This window comes from Eublepharis macularius, chromosome 3, assembly GCF_028583425.1.
Source record: "Eublepharis macularius isolate TG4126 chromosome 3, MPM_Emac_v1.0, whole genome shotgun sequence".
Taxonomy (NCBI): domain Eukaryota; kingdom Metazoa; phylum Chordata; class Lepidosauria; order Squamata; family Eublepharidae; genus Eublepharis; species Eublepharis macularius.
In genome coordinates, this window is record NC_072792.1 from 25,170,701 (window position 1) to 25,189,180 (window position 18,480).

The window sequence follows — 18,480 nt, forward strand, 5'->3', positions numbered from 1 at the left end:
AGACAGAGGTCTGTATTTCCCAGACCCCTCATCTGCAACCTGAAGATGGCAAGGATCGAGCTTGAAGCCATCTGAACGCCAAGCATGAACTCTTCCCAGGAACCAAAGCCTAGGCTTTTATTAGATTTGAGGCAGCCCAACAAGGGTGTTATCTGAGACTGCTGCCCAGGGTTAAGAGCTGCCCCCTGGTGGCAGAAGACTTCCTGCCCCAGCCCTGCAGCCACTGCTCAAATGGGTGACAGGAGGAAAATGGTGGGCAAAGTGGGGAGCATGCAATCAGCGTCCCCAGCATAACGACATCACTTCCAGCATGGCCCAGAAGTGACATCATCATGTCAAGTGACACTCTAGCACTCTCTGGCTAAACCAGAGTTTGGAGTAAATATTAAAGCATCACTACTCCCTGTACAATGACATCACTTCCAGGCCATGAAGACACCAAACACCACCCCCCATCTTAAGCCCCCACCTCCTCCATCCCCCAGCAGTTGTCAGTCTGCTACTGCTGCCTTGCTGTTGCCCCCCACAGACACGTGCTGCTTTACTACTTGACTAATGCATTCCTTTAACATAAAGGTAAGGATTTCAGAAACTCCGTACCTTGGACTCAAGTGGAGCTTTAAAACAAACACACAAAACGGATTTCCATAATTGCATTACTATTACAACCTAAGAAATGGAATGCTTAAGCTTCAACCGCAGTGCCCTTTGCCCAGGCCTGCTTTGCGTTCCCTGTGTAATGAGTCTTCTCTGGTTTCTCCGTTTCTAATCTTGGAACGACTCATTACGGATCTCAGATTCTAGCTTTTCTAAGTAAGACAAAGCATTTGCATCAGATTATCTCCCGGCAGCTGTTCCCTCTCAGTAGGAATTACATTTATCTTTTTGTTGTTTCTGGGCAAGCCGGCAGGAGATGATGTCCAATTTATATCACTTAGATACTATGGGCCTGCCTGCAATTCTTTTCTGAAGATTTAAAAAAAAAAACCCAAAACACTTCTGATGCTCCGATGATTTAAGCATCCATCCGCCAACAAAGTGCAAACATTACTCCACTTTCATCCTCACTAGCCAGCCTACTGTGATGCGCCACTGAAGTGCCTCGCCTGCCACGGACGTTTTTTAACACTTTGGCCATTCAGCTTAGGAAGTCAGCAGGAGGCAGCTCTCTGTGCCCATAATAAACACTCTACAGCTATATCTGAATTGGGAAGTGAAACTTCTGGGACCTTTCCATCACACAGCTTTATTGCCCCAGTAACATTAAGGACCGGACAATCTCATCTATTTCATCTAGCAAACACATTATAAAGCCTCATAATGAATGCCTGCAAGATAGCCTTTTCCATTTATTGCCACGGGCAACTGCACTTGCCCTTGCTAGAGGGGGACAGGACTCCTCCACGCTGTTAACATAATCCAATTCGTATACTCACCCTTGCTGCAAAGCACAAAGGGTAGCCTCTCAAATGTACAGGTTTCCTGAATGCAGCTTTACAATTAGGACAGACTGCCCAGCAACAACCACTTTGCTCAGCAGGGAAACGTCTACTGGAGATCCCTGGCCCCGAGGAGATCTGCCTTGCCTCGACCAGGGCCCGGGCTAACCTGGTGGAACTCTCTGGCTCAGACAACTCAGGCCCAGCGGGATCTTCTAACATTCCACTGGGCTTGTAAGACAGAGATGTTCCGCCAGGCTTTTAGTAGCTGAGGCGGGCGGGCCTCCTCTTGGCCTCCTACCGAGGGAGGGGGGGAAGACCCCCTCCTACTTTTTAATTCACTGTTGTACCCCAGCCTCCGTGGACCCAGTGACTATGCAGGGCTGTGAATCCGCCATCTTGAATTTTGCTGCCAGTTTTAATTGTTTTAGGTGTACTGCTGCTTATTGTATATTGTATTGTATTTTGACCGGGTTGTGATCTGCTCTGAGCCTGCATCACGGGGAGAGCAGACTATAAGTCCAATAAACAAACAAATAAATAAGATCCCCAATGCTGTGCTTGCACCTTTGACAGGCTGGCAACCAGCAGGAGGGGGTTGGGATGGGGGGGGGGATGAGGTGTGCCAGCTGTGCGACATCACTTCCATTCAATACCAGGAACTCTAGTTTGGCCCAATTCCTAGAGCGTTCCATCCATGTCACAGCGGCAACAGGACATCATTTCTGGATATTTGCCGGAAGTGACATTGAGCCACTGCCACAGCAACATTTTTATACCTTTTGCCTCCCATTGGTCCTAAGGAGGCTAGGAACAATGGAGAGGGAGACCTGGCCTTCCTACTGGCAAGGTAGAGTGGTGATGGTAATTTGCAGTAGAAGGAGAGAAGATGCTTAACCCTTCCTTCACATGCTACTTTGCTTCTACAACTTTTCCCCCCTAGCTTACTATTCCCCACCAGTGTGTCATCAGGGCTGAACTTCAGAACAGAAGTCCAGGGCTTCTGCTCACAGGCTTAGCCAGGGCAGGAGAGGGGAGTGGGCTGTACTTCTGCCTCTGAAGTTCACATTAGCATCCAAAGAGGGGCGGCTTCCAGTCCAGCATCTAAAATTACCTAAACTGCATCATGGCTCCCCATCCAGGAAATCGTCCTCCCACCCACTACTTCTCTTCCCCCCAACCCTTACCTGTCAGAAGCAAGTATAGGACTGGGAATGCTGTGCTTGTTGCTGACAGTCTAATTGTACGCTTAGTCGAGTAATGGGCATCTTGGACGTTATCCACAAAGGCAACTTGGCTTTGTTTGTTTTTTCCCTAGGGATGCCGGCCCATCCTCTTTTGTGTACTACAGGGTAGCATGACTAAATGGATCTGGTATATTGACAGAGAAGGGCTAGATAACAACATATAGATATACAAAGCTGCCTGGGCCAAGACCATCTGAATCCATCCAGCTGAGCATTGTAAGTTGTACAGGGAGGCATTTTAATAATGGTCATAGGGCTATACTATACTATACTATACTATACTATACTATACTATACTATACTATACTATACTATACTATACTATACTATACTATACTGGTGCTCTATAAAAGGAAAGGGATGTGAACTACACCACTGTGTACAGGACACATCTGTTTGCTGTATGTATTATCCTACTCTCTCTGCATTATTTTCTACTAATATAATACCATCTTTTGCATTTCATGCCGAATACTCTATGCTTTTGTTTCAGATTTCTGTAATACTATGCTTAATATACTACTTATTAGATGCTCTAGCCTACTGATTGCAATCAACTTTCACTGTGTAATCCACCCTGAATCTCAATTAAAAGATAGACTATAAATATGGTAAATAAACAAACACAAATACCCTGCCTGATACTGGTTTTCGTGGATCTTTCTTAGGATCCTTTAAACTAAAAGCGCCATGAATTGAACTTGGAACCTTCTTAAAACCACTTATGTGTACCCATAAAAGCACACTATGAATGGAAACAAGCCCATTTTTCAAAATGTGTACCATACAGGTAAAACCTATCAGGACTGGCTGCAGAACTCTCTTGAGTTTGTACATGGGCAAATACAAGTTTGTCCAATGGCTATGATGTTGCTGTCACTACTGCACATCTCTAATACCCTGTTTTTTATGGGATGGATTTTTTCTACATCTTTCTTAGTACTTAATTATCAGAATGAAACCTACCACTTGGTTACACCTTAATAGGTGACAACTAAACATATCTTGATGTATTGTCGAAGGCTTTCACGGCCGGAGAACGATGGTTGTTGTGGATTTTCCGGGCTGTATGGCCATGGTCTTGGCATTGTAGTTCCTGACGTGCTACACCTCTGAAGATGCCAGCCACAGCTGCTGGCGAAACGTCAGGAACTACAATGCCAAGACCACTGCTATACAGCCCGGAAAATCCACATCAACTAAACATATCTCCATTTTCAATGCAGTAAACCACAACTAGCAATGGGTTTTTAATATATATATATATATGATAAACAGATGTTTATTGCATGTTATGGGATACATGTGATCTGGTCTATCCACAATTCTACATGACATCTTGCATAAAGTAACATAAATTGTTAGATTAAGCATAGGCATTTTTATGATATAACCATTTGGGATGACATGTTTGTGGGGCACCAGAGAGTTTTCTTCTGCATTGTGGGTCAAAAACAAACATGGGGTGTTGTAGTTCCTTACATGCACTGACTTGGCTTCCATAAGATCCACATTTAGGATGAAGTTTGGATGCCAAATTTGCAAGAGCACAGAGACAGAAACACTGGAGAAATACTCGAGTTTCCAGCAGGATTTTAGTCCAACGGCACACTAGAGACCAACAAAATTTTCAGAGTGTAAGCTTTCGAGAGTCAGAGCTCTCCTCTGAAGAAAAAGCTCTGAAAAACTTGGTCTCTAAGGTGCCATTGAAATGAAATCCTGCTGTTCTACTGCAGACCAGCACCCACCTAAACTGTCCTCATGGAGTTTCTTTAGAAATTTACTTCCTTGCTGCCCTACACACGCCTGCTCTCAGCAATTTATATTTGCAGATAGCGACTTCGTCCTGTCCTGAATATCTGGAAGCATCTGACTGGTATGTTTGTTGGGGGGGGGGGGGAGTCTAAAAAATAGCAAACTTCACATTTCTTCCTATTCAGACTAGTCAGGAAAATGGGAGCCCCCATTTCTAACATTCCACAACTAAGTTTGTGGTTCCAGCCCACCCATGCACATACAAGCACATTGAAAACTTGGGAAGCCACACTGTCAGGGCCGTTTCAAGATATTTTTGTCACCTCCAGCAAGATGCACCTGTTCCCTCTTGGGCCTGTGCCACCACCAGCCAGGTCTAAGCTGAGCCTGCTTGGCTTGGATCTGGTCAGTGGCAGCCCAGGCCAGAAAGGGATTCCAGAGGGGAAGGGATGCCACTCACGTGCTATGCCTCTGTGGGCAGGGACTGGGCTGAGAGCACTGATCACCTGCCCCCCACTGGGCAGCCCAAGCAGCCACCTGAAAGGCTTGGCCAGAGAACCAGTCCTCCAATCTGCACCCTGTTCTCTGTATAAACTGTACACATGACCAGGGTAAGAAGCTCAACTTGGGAATTTTTTTCTTTTCTTTTTTTGAGGGCTGGGTCCTTCCACGCTCCCACTGTGCCACTTATCAACACATTGGTATGCGATTCCTCAAGCCTTCCTGTTAATTACTCAAGGGCTTACAAAAAAACCCCCAAGGAGATTGTAATCATCCTTCCCCTCAACACCCTGCCTTCCAAAACCAAACCACAATTCTTACAGCTGTAAAAGAGCAAAGAAGATGAAACTCAAAACATAATCAATCACAACATATTATCAGAACATATGAGGGTGTGTGCATGTGCACACATGCGTGCTCTCAGAACGATTTGTTTTGAGCCAGATCCTGTGCACACACATCATTTTGCTCTTTCAACAAACAGGCAAACCACTTTTTACTTGACAACGTGATAAAGAGTTTTCACACCATTCAGATCTCCACCCAAACAATCATACCCACATAAGTCTTGCAATGACACAAATGTTTGTGGTTGTAGATTTTCCGGGCTGTATGGCCGTGGTCTTGGCATTGTAGTTCCTGACATTTCGCCAGCAGCTGTGACTGGCATCTTCAGAGATGTAGCACTGAAAGACAGAATTCTCTCAGTGTCAATGTGTCACTGTCTTTCGGTGCTACACCTCTGAAGATGCCAGTCACAGCTGCTGGCGAAACGTCAGGAACTACAATGCCAAGACCACAGCCATACAGCCCGGAAAATCTACAACAACCATTGTTCTCCGGCTGTGAAAGCCTTTGACAATACACAAATGTTTGATGCCAACCTGGCCTGTGGGGTGCTCAGAAATGTTAACTGTAATCTATTACGGCATTCACCTAAAAGCCAAACAACACACAGAAATGGAGAGCCAGTTTGGTGTAGTGGTTGAGAGCAGCAGGACTCTAATCTGGAGAACCGGGTTTGATTCCCCACTCCTCCACTTGAAGCCAACTGGGTGACCTTGGGTCAGTCACAGCTTCTGGGAGCTCTCTCAGCCCTATCCACCTCACAGGGTGATTGTCACAAGGATAACAACAACACACTTTGTAAACAGCTCTGAGTGGGTGTTAAGTTGTCCTGAAGGGCAGTATATAAATCAAACATTATTATTATTATTAAAATGTACTAGCTACTCTTCTGCTTGCTGCAGCCCTACATCCACAGTCCTACTACACAAATGCACACACATACTAAACCTTGTCATTTGTTAAAGGCCACAAGCCAACACGCTTGGCAATCACACATCATTTAAGCTATTATATGTGCAGGATGGACTTTAGGACTTAAATCCTAAAGCTTGAGATGGATAAATATTGTCCATGTGACTTTATGGCACATCACTGGCCAAGTGGCTCTGGATTAGTCTATTCCTCAGGAAGCCATTTTTATAAAGGGATTACAACTATAGTAGAATAGAACAGTCCAGGAGGGCACAATTAAAACTGAACAGGACTGTAGTCTACAGCAATATTTACTCTGGTACTTTAACCCTTACTTTTACAGCATTGTCTTCTACCTTTGTAATTCCACTTTCTGTACTGTTTATAGTATATCTTGCCTTAGTCTGTTTCCCCCAGAAATGACAAAACACAACTGACTGGCCTTGGTATTTTATTATTTCTTTTCCTCCCACAGGTCACTGGAGTGCCAGCAGGCAACAGGAGCTGGGGTGAGAGATCTCTCGCTCAGAGTGGGCAAATGGCAAGCTTAACTAGCCTGCTCAATATTCCATTAGATTTTGTTGTAACTCAATAAATCTCATCAGCACTGACATACAAGAATGAAATACGGTTCCTCCATTCAGGATACAATTCTACATTTCAATTCAAATGCCTGTTTAAACACACATACACAGTGCTGGTATCCTTTATACATACTAGTGGAGTACCGGATCAGGTTCAAGGTTTGGGTATTAACCTACAAAGCCCTATGCAGACTGGGACCAGCGTATCTGCGAGACTGCCTGTCCCCATATGTGCCTGAGAGAACGCTCCGATTGGGACAGAAACATCTGTTGGTGGTCCCTGGCCCCAAGGAGGCCCACCTGGCCTCAACCAGAGCCAGGGCATTCTCAGACCTGGCTCCAGCCTGGTGGAACTCTCTGTCCCCTGAGATCAGGGCCCAGTAGGATGCGTTATTGTTTTGCCGGACCTGTAAGACAGAGATGTTCTGCCAGGCATATGGTTGAGGTCGGGCTTGGCCTCCACCAGTCCAAAAAATGGAGAAGAATAAAATCTGAATCTCTCCCTACTAGGGTTGCCCTCCACCTTATCTTGTTGAGCTGTGTCTGCTGCTATTGAGTGCAGCATCTGAGTGTATAATTTTACGTGTGAATGTTTTTAAAAAATCTATTTATGGTTTTAATTGTATAAATTAATTTTAATGCGTTTTAATTGTATAAATTAATTTTAATGTGTAATCCATCCTGAGCCCTCTGTGGGGAGGGCGGAATAGAAATCCGAAGAAAATAATAAAAATAATAATAAATAATAGCTGGTATCCTTTATACATACAACTAGCACAGTAAATACTACCACACCAAGATGTATTTCAGCCTCTACTCACTAATGCCATGATACAGGATGTTGCAAAGGAAAGCCCATAAATTGCCAAGTATAATTGCCACAAGTCAAAGGAGCAGTGGTAAGAAGGTGGCACGATACAGCCTTATCTCATTGGATCTTGGAAGCTAAGCAAGGTCGGCACCAGTCAGTACTTGGATGAGAGACCTCAAGGGAAGACTGAGGGTTGCTCTGCAGAGGGAGGCAACAGCAAACTACCTCTGCACCTCACTTGCCTTGAAAACCCCTTGGTGGGGTTGCAACTTGATGGCACTCACATACATATCAAGGAGCAATAGCACCAGGCCCTAAGCGCCGCAATGCAAGCCCTGGTCCTTCTATGCCTGCTATTTGCCCTCCTAGTGGCAATCTGCCGCTAGGAGGGCCAACCCCACTTTTAGTAGTTCAGGAACGTGCCAGCCATCACCACAGGGACTGACGAGACAAGGCATTGGTCCACACAGTGCAGAGCAAGAATGGGTCCATCCAGGATCTTTGCTTGCCCCACAGAAGCCACATACGGGTACATTCATGGAGTTTGTGGCAGTTTTCATGCTAGACTCTCTTTTTTGAGTATTCATTGTACGGAAGGGATGGAGACACTGTACCACAAGCTCATCATGATTAAAAGGAACTGATTTGTTTATTTTTATTTATTCTTAAATTTTCTGTCCTATCAGAAAAAGGGTGAGAGACACGGACATCCCGACAACTCGTGGTCTTGACTGCCAGGGAATACTGGAGAAACACGCACCGCCTTCTCCCTAGACTCTGTCCCATTCACCATTCTGTCAAGGTTTCCAGGTATTCTTAAACCAATGAGGGTGCATACAACTATGCCTTTAAACAAAGTTTGGGTTTTGTTTAATTTCCCCCCAGAGTGAACATGGGTTCACCACCCCCCCTGCACTGGAAAGGTGGATCTGTTAACTATTCGAATACCGACTGAGTTGCCTGTCCTCCAACTTCAGGTGGCCTGTCCACCTTTTTTATTTCTAACATAACGTAAATGCTGATTCATCACTTCCATTTTTTAATACAAGAAAAACCCTATTATAAAACTGCTCGGAGATTGGGGTGGGCTTGTGACATCACAGGCACCAGCCGAGACACGGTGGGTATATCTGGATTCTTTTACCACCACCACCCCCTCAAAGATTTTTGCAGAACTGAACTTTGGAGACTAATTATTTGCATGCTTCCGTAGGGCTCCAGTTAATAAAAAAATGGAGATATACCTTAAATCATTGGTTCCTGGTTGGATTCATTTTCTATGATTCCAAACACTGCTGATTTCCCATTATAACTAAACCCCGCAATGAATGCTATCCATCTTCCTTCAACGTGTACCTTCCTCGTACTGTTCTTCTAGCAAGTACGCTTCAGCTCTGTCTTTGAGGGCGTTCACATTGTCTCGTTCCAGCTGCAAAACTTCACTGCAAAGCTTAATGGCTTCCACTGACTGCTGGTCCTAGAAAAGGGGAGATACCAACCAGGTCAGTGTCTGGCTTTGTTCTGCTGTGCAAAGTTCTCGCAAAGGTCAGACTGAATGTTTACCTTGGAGAGGCAGTGGCAGATTCTCTCGTTGGCACGTGTGGTATAAACAGGAACTTCGGGCTCTGTTTTCATCACTGTCTTGTATTTATCAATGGCATCCTGGTACCTGGACACAGCATAAAAAAACCAGTAAGACTCTGCTTGCTTCAATACTTCCTATTCATTAAAAAGGCAGCTGTCCCCCAGTTGTTCCCTACTTTTAAAAAGCTAAATGATGTGCACCCCAGAGCATGACAGCAGAAGTGCTCAGCATGAAAAGGAGATTCGTGGCGGAGGTGAAACTAATTCCAAGACTTCAGACCAGATTTCAGAGCACCAGTAAATCCATGTTGGGGGTTTGCTGGCTTACAAGGTCAAATGTTCCTCCATATGACTTCCTGCCCTGGAAGTGGAGGACAGAGGGAGCTAGGACCTCCCCCCGTTATTAGGACTTCCCCCGTTATTAGTCAGTAAAGACTGCGGATGAATAAAGGAGAGGGGAAGGTGCAGCTCTTCAGGGTTAGCAGAGGCGAGCTGACTGTGGACGGAAAAGCCAAGCTGAGCCAAACTGGGTGAAGAGAGAGAAACCGAGCTCAGGCTGAGAGCGGACAGTTGATCTGCCATCAGTACTATATATAAATAATAGAGCAGCCGGACACGGCACCAACTGCTAAAGCACCAAGAACAGGATACCCACAAAGAAGGTCAGAGGAACTACCTCAAGTATGCAGAAAAATGAAATAAATCCCCGCAATGAAATAAATTCTCCAAACCAGTCTCATGAGAACTGAGTATGCTCTAGGAGGCACAGAACTTTGACCACAGCATGCCACATTTTGTTGCAAGTCCTGAATTGTTGTATGCCAGGGACACGCCTGCCAAACAGCACAAACCTGTTTGCTTGACGTGCAGGGCCAGATCTCTGCCCCGGGGACTGGGGTGAGCCCATTAGAGGCCACTGAGTTCTGCTTGTCCCCCATCAGTACAGTCATCTTTCCTCCCCTTCACTTGTTTTCTGGCGCAGCAACATCTCTCCAGGTGGACACTGTGGGCATGATCTTGGCACTTGGGCCAAAACGGCTGCCTCTAAACAGAAGCCGTGCAAAAACAGAGGAATCCCACCGTAACGAACTAACAATTTTTTTTAAAAAAATCCAATCCACATCAATACAAATTAGAATTGTAATCTTGAGCCAACACATATAACAAACGTGAAATAATATTCAAAAGTCTCATATGATATACAAAATAGTCAAAGAATCCAGACCTCCATACAATCTAATCAAGTGCCTGCAGACAGAGGTCCAAATCTATATACATTACCAATATAATATATTTCAGTGCAATGCAAATTGTGCCATTCACAGGCAACTTTCACAAGTTATTGTTAAATTATACAGTCTTCAGGTAAGTCCAAAAGTATTAATATGCAAAAATGCATTAAGGTATAATTAATTCTTTCCTTTTCCTTATTTCCTTTTTTATCTTTTTAGAAGAGGAGAGGCTGTCTTGACAGCTCTGCTTATTTAGAGTTATCCCTAAACAGAGGCCAAGCGGTGTGCCTCTAAAATGGTAGGGTGGAAGAGAGGGAAGGACCACAAAACAAAGAGATCAAGGGTAGGTTGCGTGGCAATCAGCCCCAAAGTTCTGCCTGACTCTAGGGCTCTGGACCAATCCTGGGGATTCTGCCCTCAAGCAAGCCAATCAGAGCCCCTGAAACTTCCCTGGGTGGGATTGGGAGTGAGCCCCCTCATTATAAGAAGAGGGGCATTGGTACATTTTCTTTTGGATAGGGAGATTGTGGCTGTAGTTAACAGCACACATTTAGTTAGGCTTTTATTTGGGGCTTTTTGGTTGAGATTTTGGGTCAGGGCAGAGTAGGAAGCTTGTTTTAAGCAATCAAACAAGCACGCTGTGGAAGTCCCATCCAAATTCTAACTTTTCTGGTACTGTTTTTGAGGCCAGGTTCTCTTGAAAGTTTAAATGAAAGGCCTAGTACTTGAGTAGAAGCCTGTCAGCTGTGACTATGAAGTACCAACGAACCTTGAATGCTGAGAAGCCCTGTGTAGGGAAAAGGCAATCATTTCCCCCTCAGCATTTGTTTTGTTAACTTTATTTATTTATTTGCTTGTTTGTTTGTTTATGTCATTTATAGTCCGCCTTTCTCACCGAGACTCAAGGCGGATTACATAGTGTGAGATCAGTACAATCAGTAGCAAGGACAAAGGTAGGCATTTCCATACAGTGTCAAGGATATTTCCATAAACAATATCATAGGGTAGATGAATACAAGTTTACAGAGACATAGCACTAGCAAGGATCCAACACAGGGTTGAAGGATTGCTGAAACAGAACATAATCCATTCTAGGATTGACATTAGACAACATGAAGCACAAGCAGTATATACGAGTACATATTCAAAGCAACCGATAATATGTAAAGCAACATAATAGTGGAGCCTATGGTTCCCAACTTATTTGCGAAACCCCCTCCCTACAATACTGCTGGCTCAGGTTAAACAAGGTGGGGGAAACATAATCTCCGGGGAGTAAAGTTGCAAACCAGCTGTACATTATTCATTCCACACAGAATCTATAACTATTTTTATAACTTATTTTCTGTAAATAAATATTTGGTTGCTCTGTTGCAACTGTGTACTGTCTGACCAGTCAAAATAGCTGTGGGAAAGGGGTTTCTAACCACTTCACTACCATGTAATATATCGTGACAGTCACACACAAAAAGCCCTTTAGGGAACACAAAGTTACCACCCAGTTAATAAAAGCCTGTGACCCCTTTTTTTTACTTATATTGTGGCAGCTGGGGTTTAAACAGAAGGAAAGGCCAGAGTGTGGGAGAAATAGGACAGCATTCAGTCCAGAAAGCCTTTTACCTCAGAGGCCTCCCCATCAGCTCTCCCTCCTTCTCCTTCACCCACCACATCAGGGTTACACCACCAATAACATCAGTGTAGTCACAATACACAAAACAAAAATGACCACCAGATGCTAATGGTCACAGTTTTTACTTGGTCAAACACTTTGAAACTAAGCTGAATCCAAGCAACAGTGCCAGAACCTCGGGGGCTCGCCTTGGACTTGGCTTTAGGCTGAACAGGTCCAGAAGGCGATAATGGGCATAAGCCATGCCTGTTGCCTTCTCCCGCACTGCCAGGCCCAGTAGCATTGCCAGTACCTCAGGAGCTTGTCTTGGTTGACTGGACAGAGAATAATCCCTGCCTGATGAGCAAGAGAGTCCGGAGTGCAATGATTCGGCCTGCGTGCCAGGCCAACTGAAGAATGAGCCTGAAAAGCCAGCCGCTGTGTCACTGACTACCTTGAGCCCCCCTCCTTCAACTTAAAACACTTTTCCTTGATAGAAAAATAATGAATACCTCTCCTCTCTTCACACACATAGGAAATTAGCTGGTCATGGAGAAGGCTAGGTTAGAACCCATTTCACAGCATCTTAGACATTGCTTTACCAATCCCGTGAGAATTTTCACAGCAACAATATAATTGTGTCTAGGGAGAATGCAATATCCCCGAGAAAAGAAAGTCATTCTTTGATAGAAAACAGCTGGACTCAAAGTGTCAAACAAGCAACCATGAGCAAGACAGCCCCAATGCTACAGCATTGCCGACACAGTGGCAAAATGCCTGAGAACAGGTAAAAGCCAAGCAAATTCAGCCATTGTACGAGTTCAGCCGCAGGGCAAAGAAGTGTGGGCACTGGACTTTGTTCCTCTCATTAATGGATAACTGCACGGTACCAAACAAACACCTTAGCGTATTAGTGCATTAAAAGATAAAACCAGTCATGGAGGCAGAAAGCCAGCAGTGAGATAGGGGCCCTCTAGTGCATTACACAACATGTTTTGTGTATGAGCATCTTTCTGCCGGGCTGAAACTACGGATGTGTGCTTAGTGCAATTTGCTCCAAGCTCTCCAGGAATAAATTTGTATTTCTGAGGCTAACAATGCTGACCTGGCGAAGTGACAGAGGCAGAGAGGCGTGACCTTCAGGCACAGCACAGAGCATTTTCTAATGCTATGTTTGGTTTTGGAGTAACTCTACCTTTGTTATGTTTTAAGTTCCACACTGATGTGACATTTGGAACACATTCTGTGCAAAGCATCTCTCTCACACCTCCCAAGCTTTGTTCACATCTTATTTCCCTGGAGCACCAACAAATCTGATGAAGATTTATTTATGGGGCAGCTGCAGCATTTTATTTGCAAATATGCTGTGATCTCCACATTTAAACGCTGAGACATTAAAATACCGTTTTAAATAAGAGATGGCATTTAGCGCTAAAACTAACAGCCCTGACACTTTAATTTACTGGGGAGATGAATAACTACATAAAGCTTTCCACTGAGGCCAGGCGGTAAACCTCTCTAATTACTCAAAAAAACAATCGATTTCCTTTTTGTATTTATCAGCAACTGGGCTGATAATGAAGCTCAGCTTCCCTTTGTCACTGTTGCAGGACCACAAAGCAAACTTCCCAACAACTTTGGCTACTGAGGGGTAACTGGCACTCTGCCATGCCAGACCGCAGGTGAAGCCGCAATCTGGAATATCCATTGCCACGCAGGCTGCTTCCACGCAGAGGTTTTCCTATGCTTTTACTTCCAAACTGATGTCATGCTTTAAACATGCCCTAAAAGTCCCCCCCGCCCTCTCCTCGGTACACTCTTTCCCAAGCCTGCTTTTCTAAGGCTGATTCCGCACACGTTGGATAATGCACTTTCAATGCACTTTAGCGATCGTTTGGAAGTGGATTTTTTGTTTCACACTCGAAAAATTCAGTTCCAAATGATCTATAAAGAGGATTGGAAGTGCATTATCCAACGTGTGCGGAATCCGCCTAAGATCTGTTTGGAAAGTGTGCAGTCCAACAGTGTTATCCTGTCACCTCACTAGGAAAGTTTGCATTTCCCAACTTTTTAAAAAAAATCAGTAACTGCTATAGCACTATAACGCTACCGCAATCACGGATTCTTTTAAAAAGCGGGAGCGGAGGGAAGCAGGGAAAGTGGCAGCTGAAAGAGGGATGTATGGCCCTACCTGGAATTTCTGCAGGTGCAAGGGGGGGGGGGAGTAATTTTGGCTAACTCCTCCAGGCCATGGCAACCCCAAACACGCCTGCCCATGCTGTTCCTGAGGGACAGAAGACGGCCAGGAATAAATTGGGTTGGGAGGAAATCAAAGGGCTCTGCTGGAGGGGAAACCTGGCCATAATCCCCCCTCTTGCAGAAATCTAGGAGTAATTTAGGAGTGCTGCTGCATCCTCAGCAGTAATGCATATAAAACGGGGACGCCTCACGGCGTGCATGTTCCTAAAATCTTCCAAACACCAGCAGAAGATTTTCGCCTGTTTTAGACTCTCAACGATTTGTGCACAGCTGTGTGGAGGACCTGTAGGTCACGTGATACAGCATAAAAACGAAACAAAAATTTGGATTTTAATTAATTTACAGTCAGTGGATAACAAGTGCAGTGGGCACCAGTCTTGTGAACGGATTGTTCGGAAGACCTGAAAAGGTTTCCCTGGCCCTTCCGGAGCTCTTTTTTCTACAAGCAGCCCCCATGCGGCTAGGGGTAGACCTGAAATGATGCAGCAACGTGGCCCAACGCTGACCACATTGACCATTGGAACAAAACTGGAGTCCCCCTCCTGCCATGATAGCAGGGTTAGAACTAGGAGCCAGAGCTGGCCCCTCCATTAGGTGGATCTAGGTGACTGCAGGGGGGCACCATAAGAGGCTCAGGGCAGGCCCTGGATTTGTCGTAGCCAGCACCAGAGCTGCCACCCAGGCGCACCATATGATGAGTGGTAGCTCTGGAGGGCAAGGCATGTTCACCCAGCCTGCCTTTATTTGCCTTTCCCCCCTGATGTAAGAAGGAAGAGGATGTGATTTCAGTAGCAGGGAAGTGGGCACCAGGTGGGCCAGAAGCACAGACCTGGCCCTTACCCAGGTGGCAAGATGACTTAAATGTTACTGCAGTTGCACGGGAGCCATTTATGGAACCAAGCAAGGTAACCTTTAAAGGGCCTCTCACACAGCTTGCTTTAAGTTGCAGCTAAGGGATTTTTGCCTATGCACTGCACTCAAAAGAGGGGGCTAATAAATGGATGTACCCTTTGCATACGGTTCTCAGCATCTCCAATTCTTATTTATATTTTTTTATTTATTTATTTTATTTAGATTTGTATTCCACCATCCCCGCACTAGCAGGCTCAGGGCGGATTCCAATTAATACGATAATATAAAATACAGTATCTTAAAACCAATAAAACATCTTAAATATTTTAAAAAGAACACACACAACAAGCAATACAGCAGCAGGTTTTGAAAAACGTATGGCAGCAGATTTCACCAGCAACCACCACCGAACCACCTCCGGAAATATATGGCAAAGGCTAGGTGGTAGATACCCTTTGTAGGGGCACAGCTTTCTCTAGGTGGCCAGCAGGGAGGCCCAGAGCATCAACCATATGCCTAGCGGAACAGCTCTGTCTTACAGACCCGGCGGAAGGATAGTAAATCCGGCTGGGCCCTGATCTCTTTAGACAGAGTGTTCCACCAGGTTGGAGCCAGGACCGAAAAGGCCCTGACTCTGGTCGACGCTAAACAGGCCTCCCTAGAGCCAGTGGCCAGTAGCAGCTGTTTATCATTGGATCGAAGCATCTCCCGGGCTCATACGGGGAGAGACGGTCCCGTAGATTCTCTCTGTTTAAGGGACTGACCGTTGCAGAGTCACTGCCATGCCATACACAATTGTGCAAAATTGAGGGCGCATCTGCAGTGACCCTTCTTAGGATGGATCTGCACACAGAACTTTCGACAGACTCTGATAACACTGAGATTAAACACAAAGGTGCCTCACCTTTATTGAGGAGAAATTTGCTAATAAGCATCTCAAAGCACAAGTCCTCAAGACCTCCAGATCTGTTCTGCCTAATACCAGTTATGACGACTCTGCCTTCTGCCTCTAAAGGAGCTGTCCAGGGTAAACATGTTGCTTCCTCAACTGTGCAGGTGCCCTGAAAGAGGTTGTTGTAACCTCAGGGAACGCACAATTCACACCTTACCTGCCTTCCTGGATGAGTTCTTCTGCTGATGTAATCTGTTTGTTCACTTTCTTTACTTGCTTGTAATGAGAAAAGCACTCCTTGTGGTCTTGGTCGAGCTTCAAGCATTCACGAACCTCACTTTTCATCAAGGGAAGAGAATAAGAGAAGACTCAGTTTGGTTCTACGGACAGCATGCTACAATCCAGAGGTCGGGATTCAAACATTACTCCTAGACTCATGGAATGGAATGTGTGTGGAAGCTTGGCAAATCATATCATTTCACGCTCATTTCTGCAAAAAGGAGGGTATTAGCGGCCTGTCAGAGGTCCCAGATGAACATATATATATGCGAACAGCAATAGTGAAGCCTCTTCTACACTAATTGTATTAGATGTACGTGCTGTCACTACTGACTTATGGTGACCCCAGCAAGGGCCTTTCATCAAGGCAAGTGAGAAGCAGAGGTGATTTGCTATTGCCTTCCTCTTCCTCGGCATATATGGATATGGCTTTTGGAAAATGAGTTGTTAACTTGATTCTGTGATATATGGTGGCCTGAAGAAGGATCTTTTCAGTCTGAAATGAGAAAAAGGAATATTTTGGCCGGCTGACGCTCGTTGCCTTCTGTCTCGCAGCAGTTCTACAAGCGCCTATACCCCATCTCGTTATACGGATTTGGGAAGTTCATCGATTGCAGCTGGGCAATTGCCATTTCGGCAGCACTGTTTTGTTCTCTTTAGGACTTTGGAAGAATTTATTTGATATATTTGTATACTGTCTCCACCCTTGTATGTCTTTAGGGTTTTGTAATGTGTAACTCTTATGAAACATTGCATTCCTAATTTTCACTACATTCCACGGCTAATTTCTCCTTCTGTCTTAGGCGTGCTTTTTTGTTGTTGTTGATACACCAATGGGGCCGGCTTGCAGCAGCATGCTGCGTGATGACATCACACGCAGTGACATCATTATGCAATCCAGGTGCAAGTGCACATGTGCTTTGAGCGCGTGCGTGGGGGAAGCAACAGCCCTGAAGCTGCCCCCAGCCTCAGGCACCACAAACTCTGGCACCAGCCCTGATTATATGGCTTATAAGTTGTTTAAAAGGATACATTTAGGGAAACAATTGTTTTCTCCTATTTTAGATGTGTTACTCTAGTGTATCTATTTCGAACTACTCTACAGCCAGTGTTTTAGGATTTCGAAGCTGAAAATAGCTGGGTGTCTCAATGTCCTTGTTAAAATTTATAACACACTCCTTGGGGCGGGGAGGGCAGGATGAGAACCATAGCACCATTTCCCCAAAAGAAATACCCCCACCGGAGCTTTTAGTATCACCACTAGGAAAAAAAGATAGATATGGCACCACAGAGAGCAGAGTTTAATAATCCTCCAGTTTTCTCAGTATCTTTTGTATAAAGGCTTTTCCTGTTCCCTACATGAGCTATCAAGCCTCAGGTATCTACAAAAGCATTCCATTAGTATCAGCAGAACACAAGAAGAATCTCTAAACTGGTTTATGAAAAAGAAGTCCCCCCCCCCCCCCCGCCACTAAAGTCCTATACTTTTTAGCCTTAAAACTATCTGGCTTTTAGTTTAGTTTTCCAGCACTGAAACCAATGCCTCTAGGAGATTCCTGAGAATTTCCGTACTCTGGTTCTCAAAGGGAGAGTTGGTAGCCCTTGTAGGTGTGGCAAAAACTTCTTAAGGTATGGTAAAAAAACTTGCAGCAAATAACACTGCCAAATCCAGCACAGTCCCAACCCATATATGTGATATTAAAAGATCAAAAATAATTAATTACAAAATTGAGCAAATTAACCATGGCTATATTGACAACCATGGACAAACTCTGGTTTGTTTATGAAGAGAATAAGCATGGTTTATCCTCCAGGTCACACACGTGTTCCCAGGTCCCCTTGGACACATATGACTTCCCAGTTTAGGAAGTCTTCAATCTAACATCAATTTGTTGTAAAATGCACATTTAGGCTATTTAATAAATTGTAGGAAAGAAGCAAAACCACAAACTTGGCTTTATCTAAACCAGGGCTTAATTCTGGTTTCCAAGTAATTAAAGACTGTTTATTAACGGCTATTAAAGCATCTCATTTGAAGGTCAAAACAACTTGTTTGGTTAAAGGCTTCCTAAATCAGGAAGTCTTCAATCAGCATCACAAACATGAGAAAAGAGAAAGGATTGTTAACCCAGAGGACAATCCAGGGCCGTTTCCACATACTCATAAAGAGACAGCC

At 44.7% G+C, this 18,480-nt stretch overlaps 1 protein-coding gene across 1 annotated transcript in view; it reads right to left on the reverse strand.

Annotated features, from left to right (window-relative positions):
• Nucleotides 1-18,480, reverse strand: part of DNAJC3 (DnaJ heat shock protein family (Hsp40) member C3) — a 58,892-nt gene that overhangs the window by 7,854 nt on the left and 32,558 nt on the right. The window contains exons 7-9 of the mRNA XM_054974308.1: nt 16,243-16,362; nt 9,161-9,266; nt 8,954-9,074 (exon numbers count right to left, since the gene is read on the reverse strand). Of these exons, the coding sequence (XP_054830283.1) occupies nt 8,954-9,074; nt 9,161-9,266; nt 16,243-16,362 (347 nt within the window). The remainder of the gene's footprint in view (nt 1-8,953; nt 9,075-9,160; nt 9,267-16,242; nt 16,363-18,480) is intronic.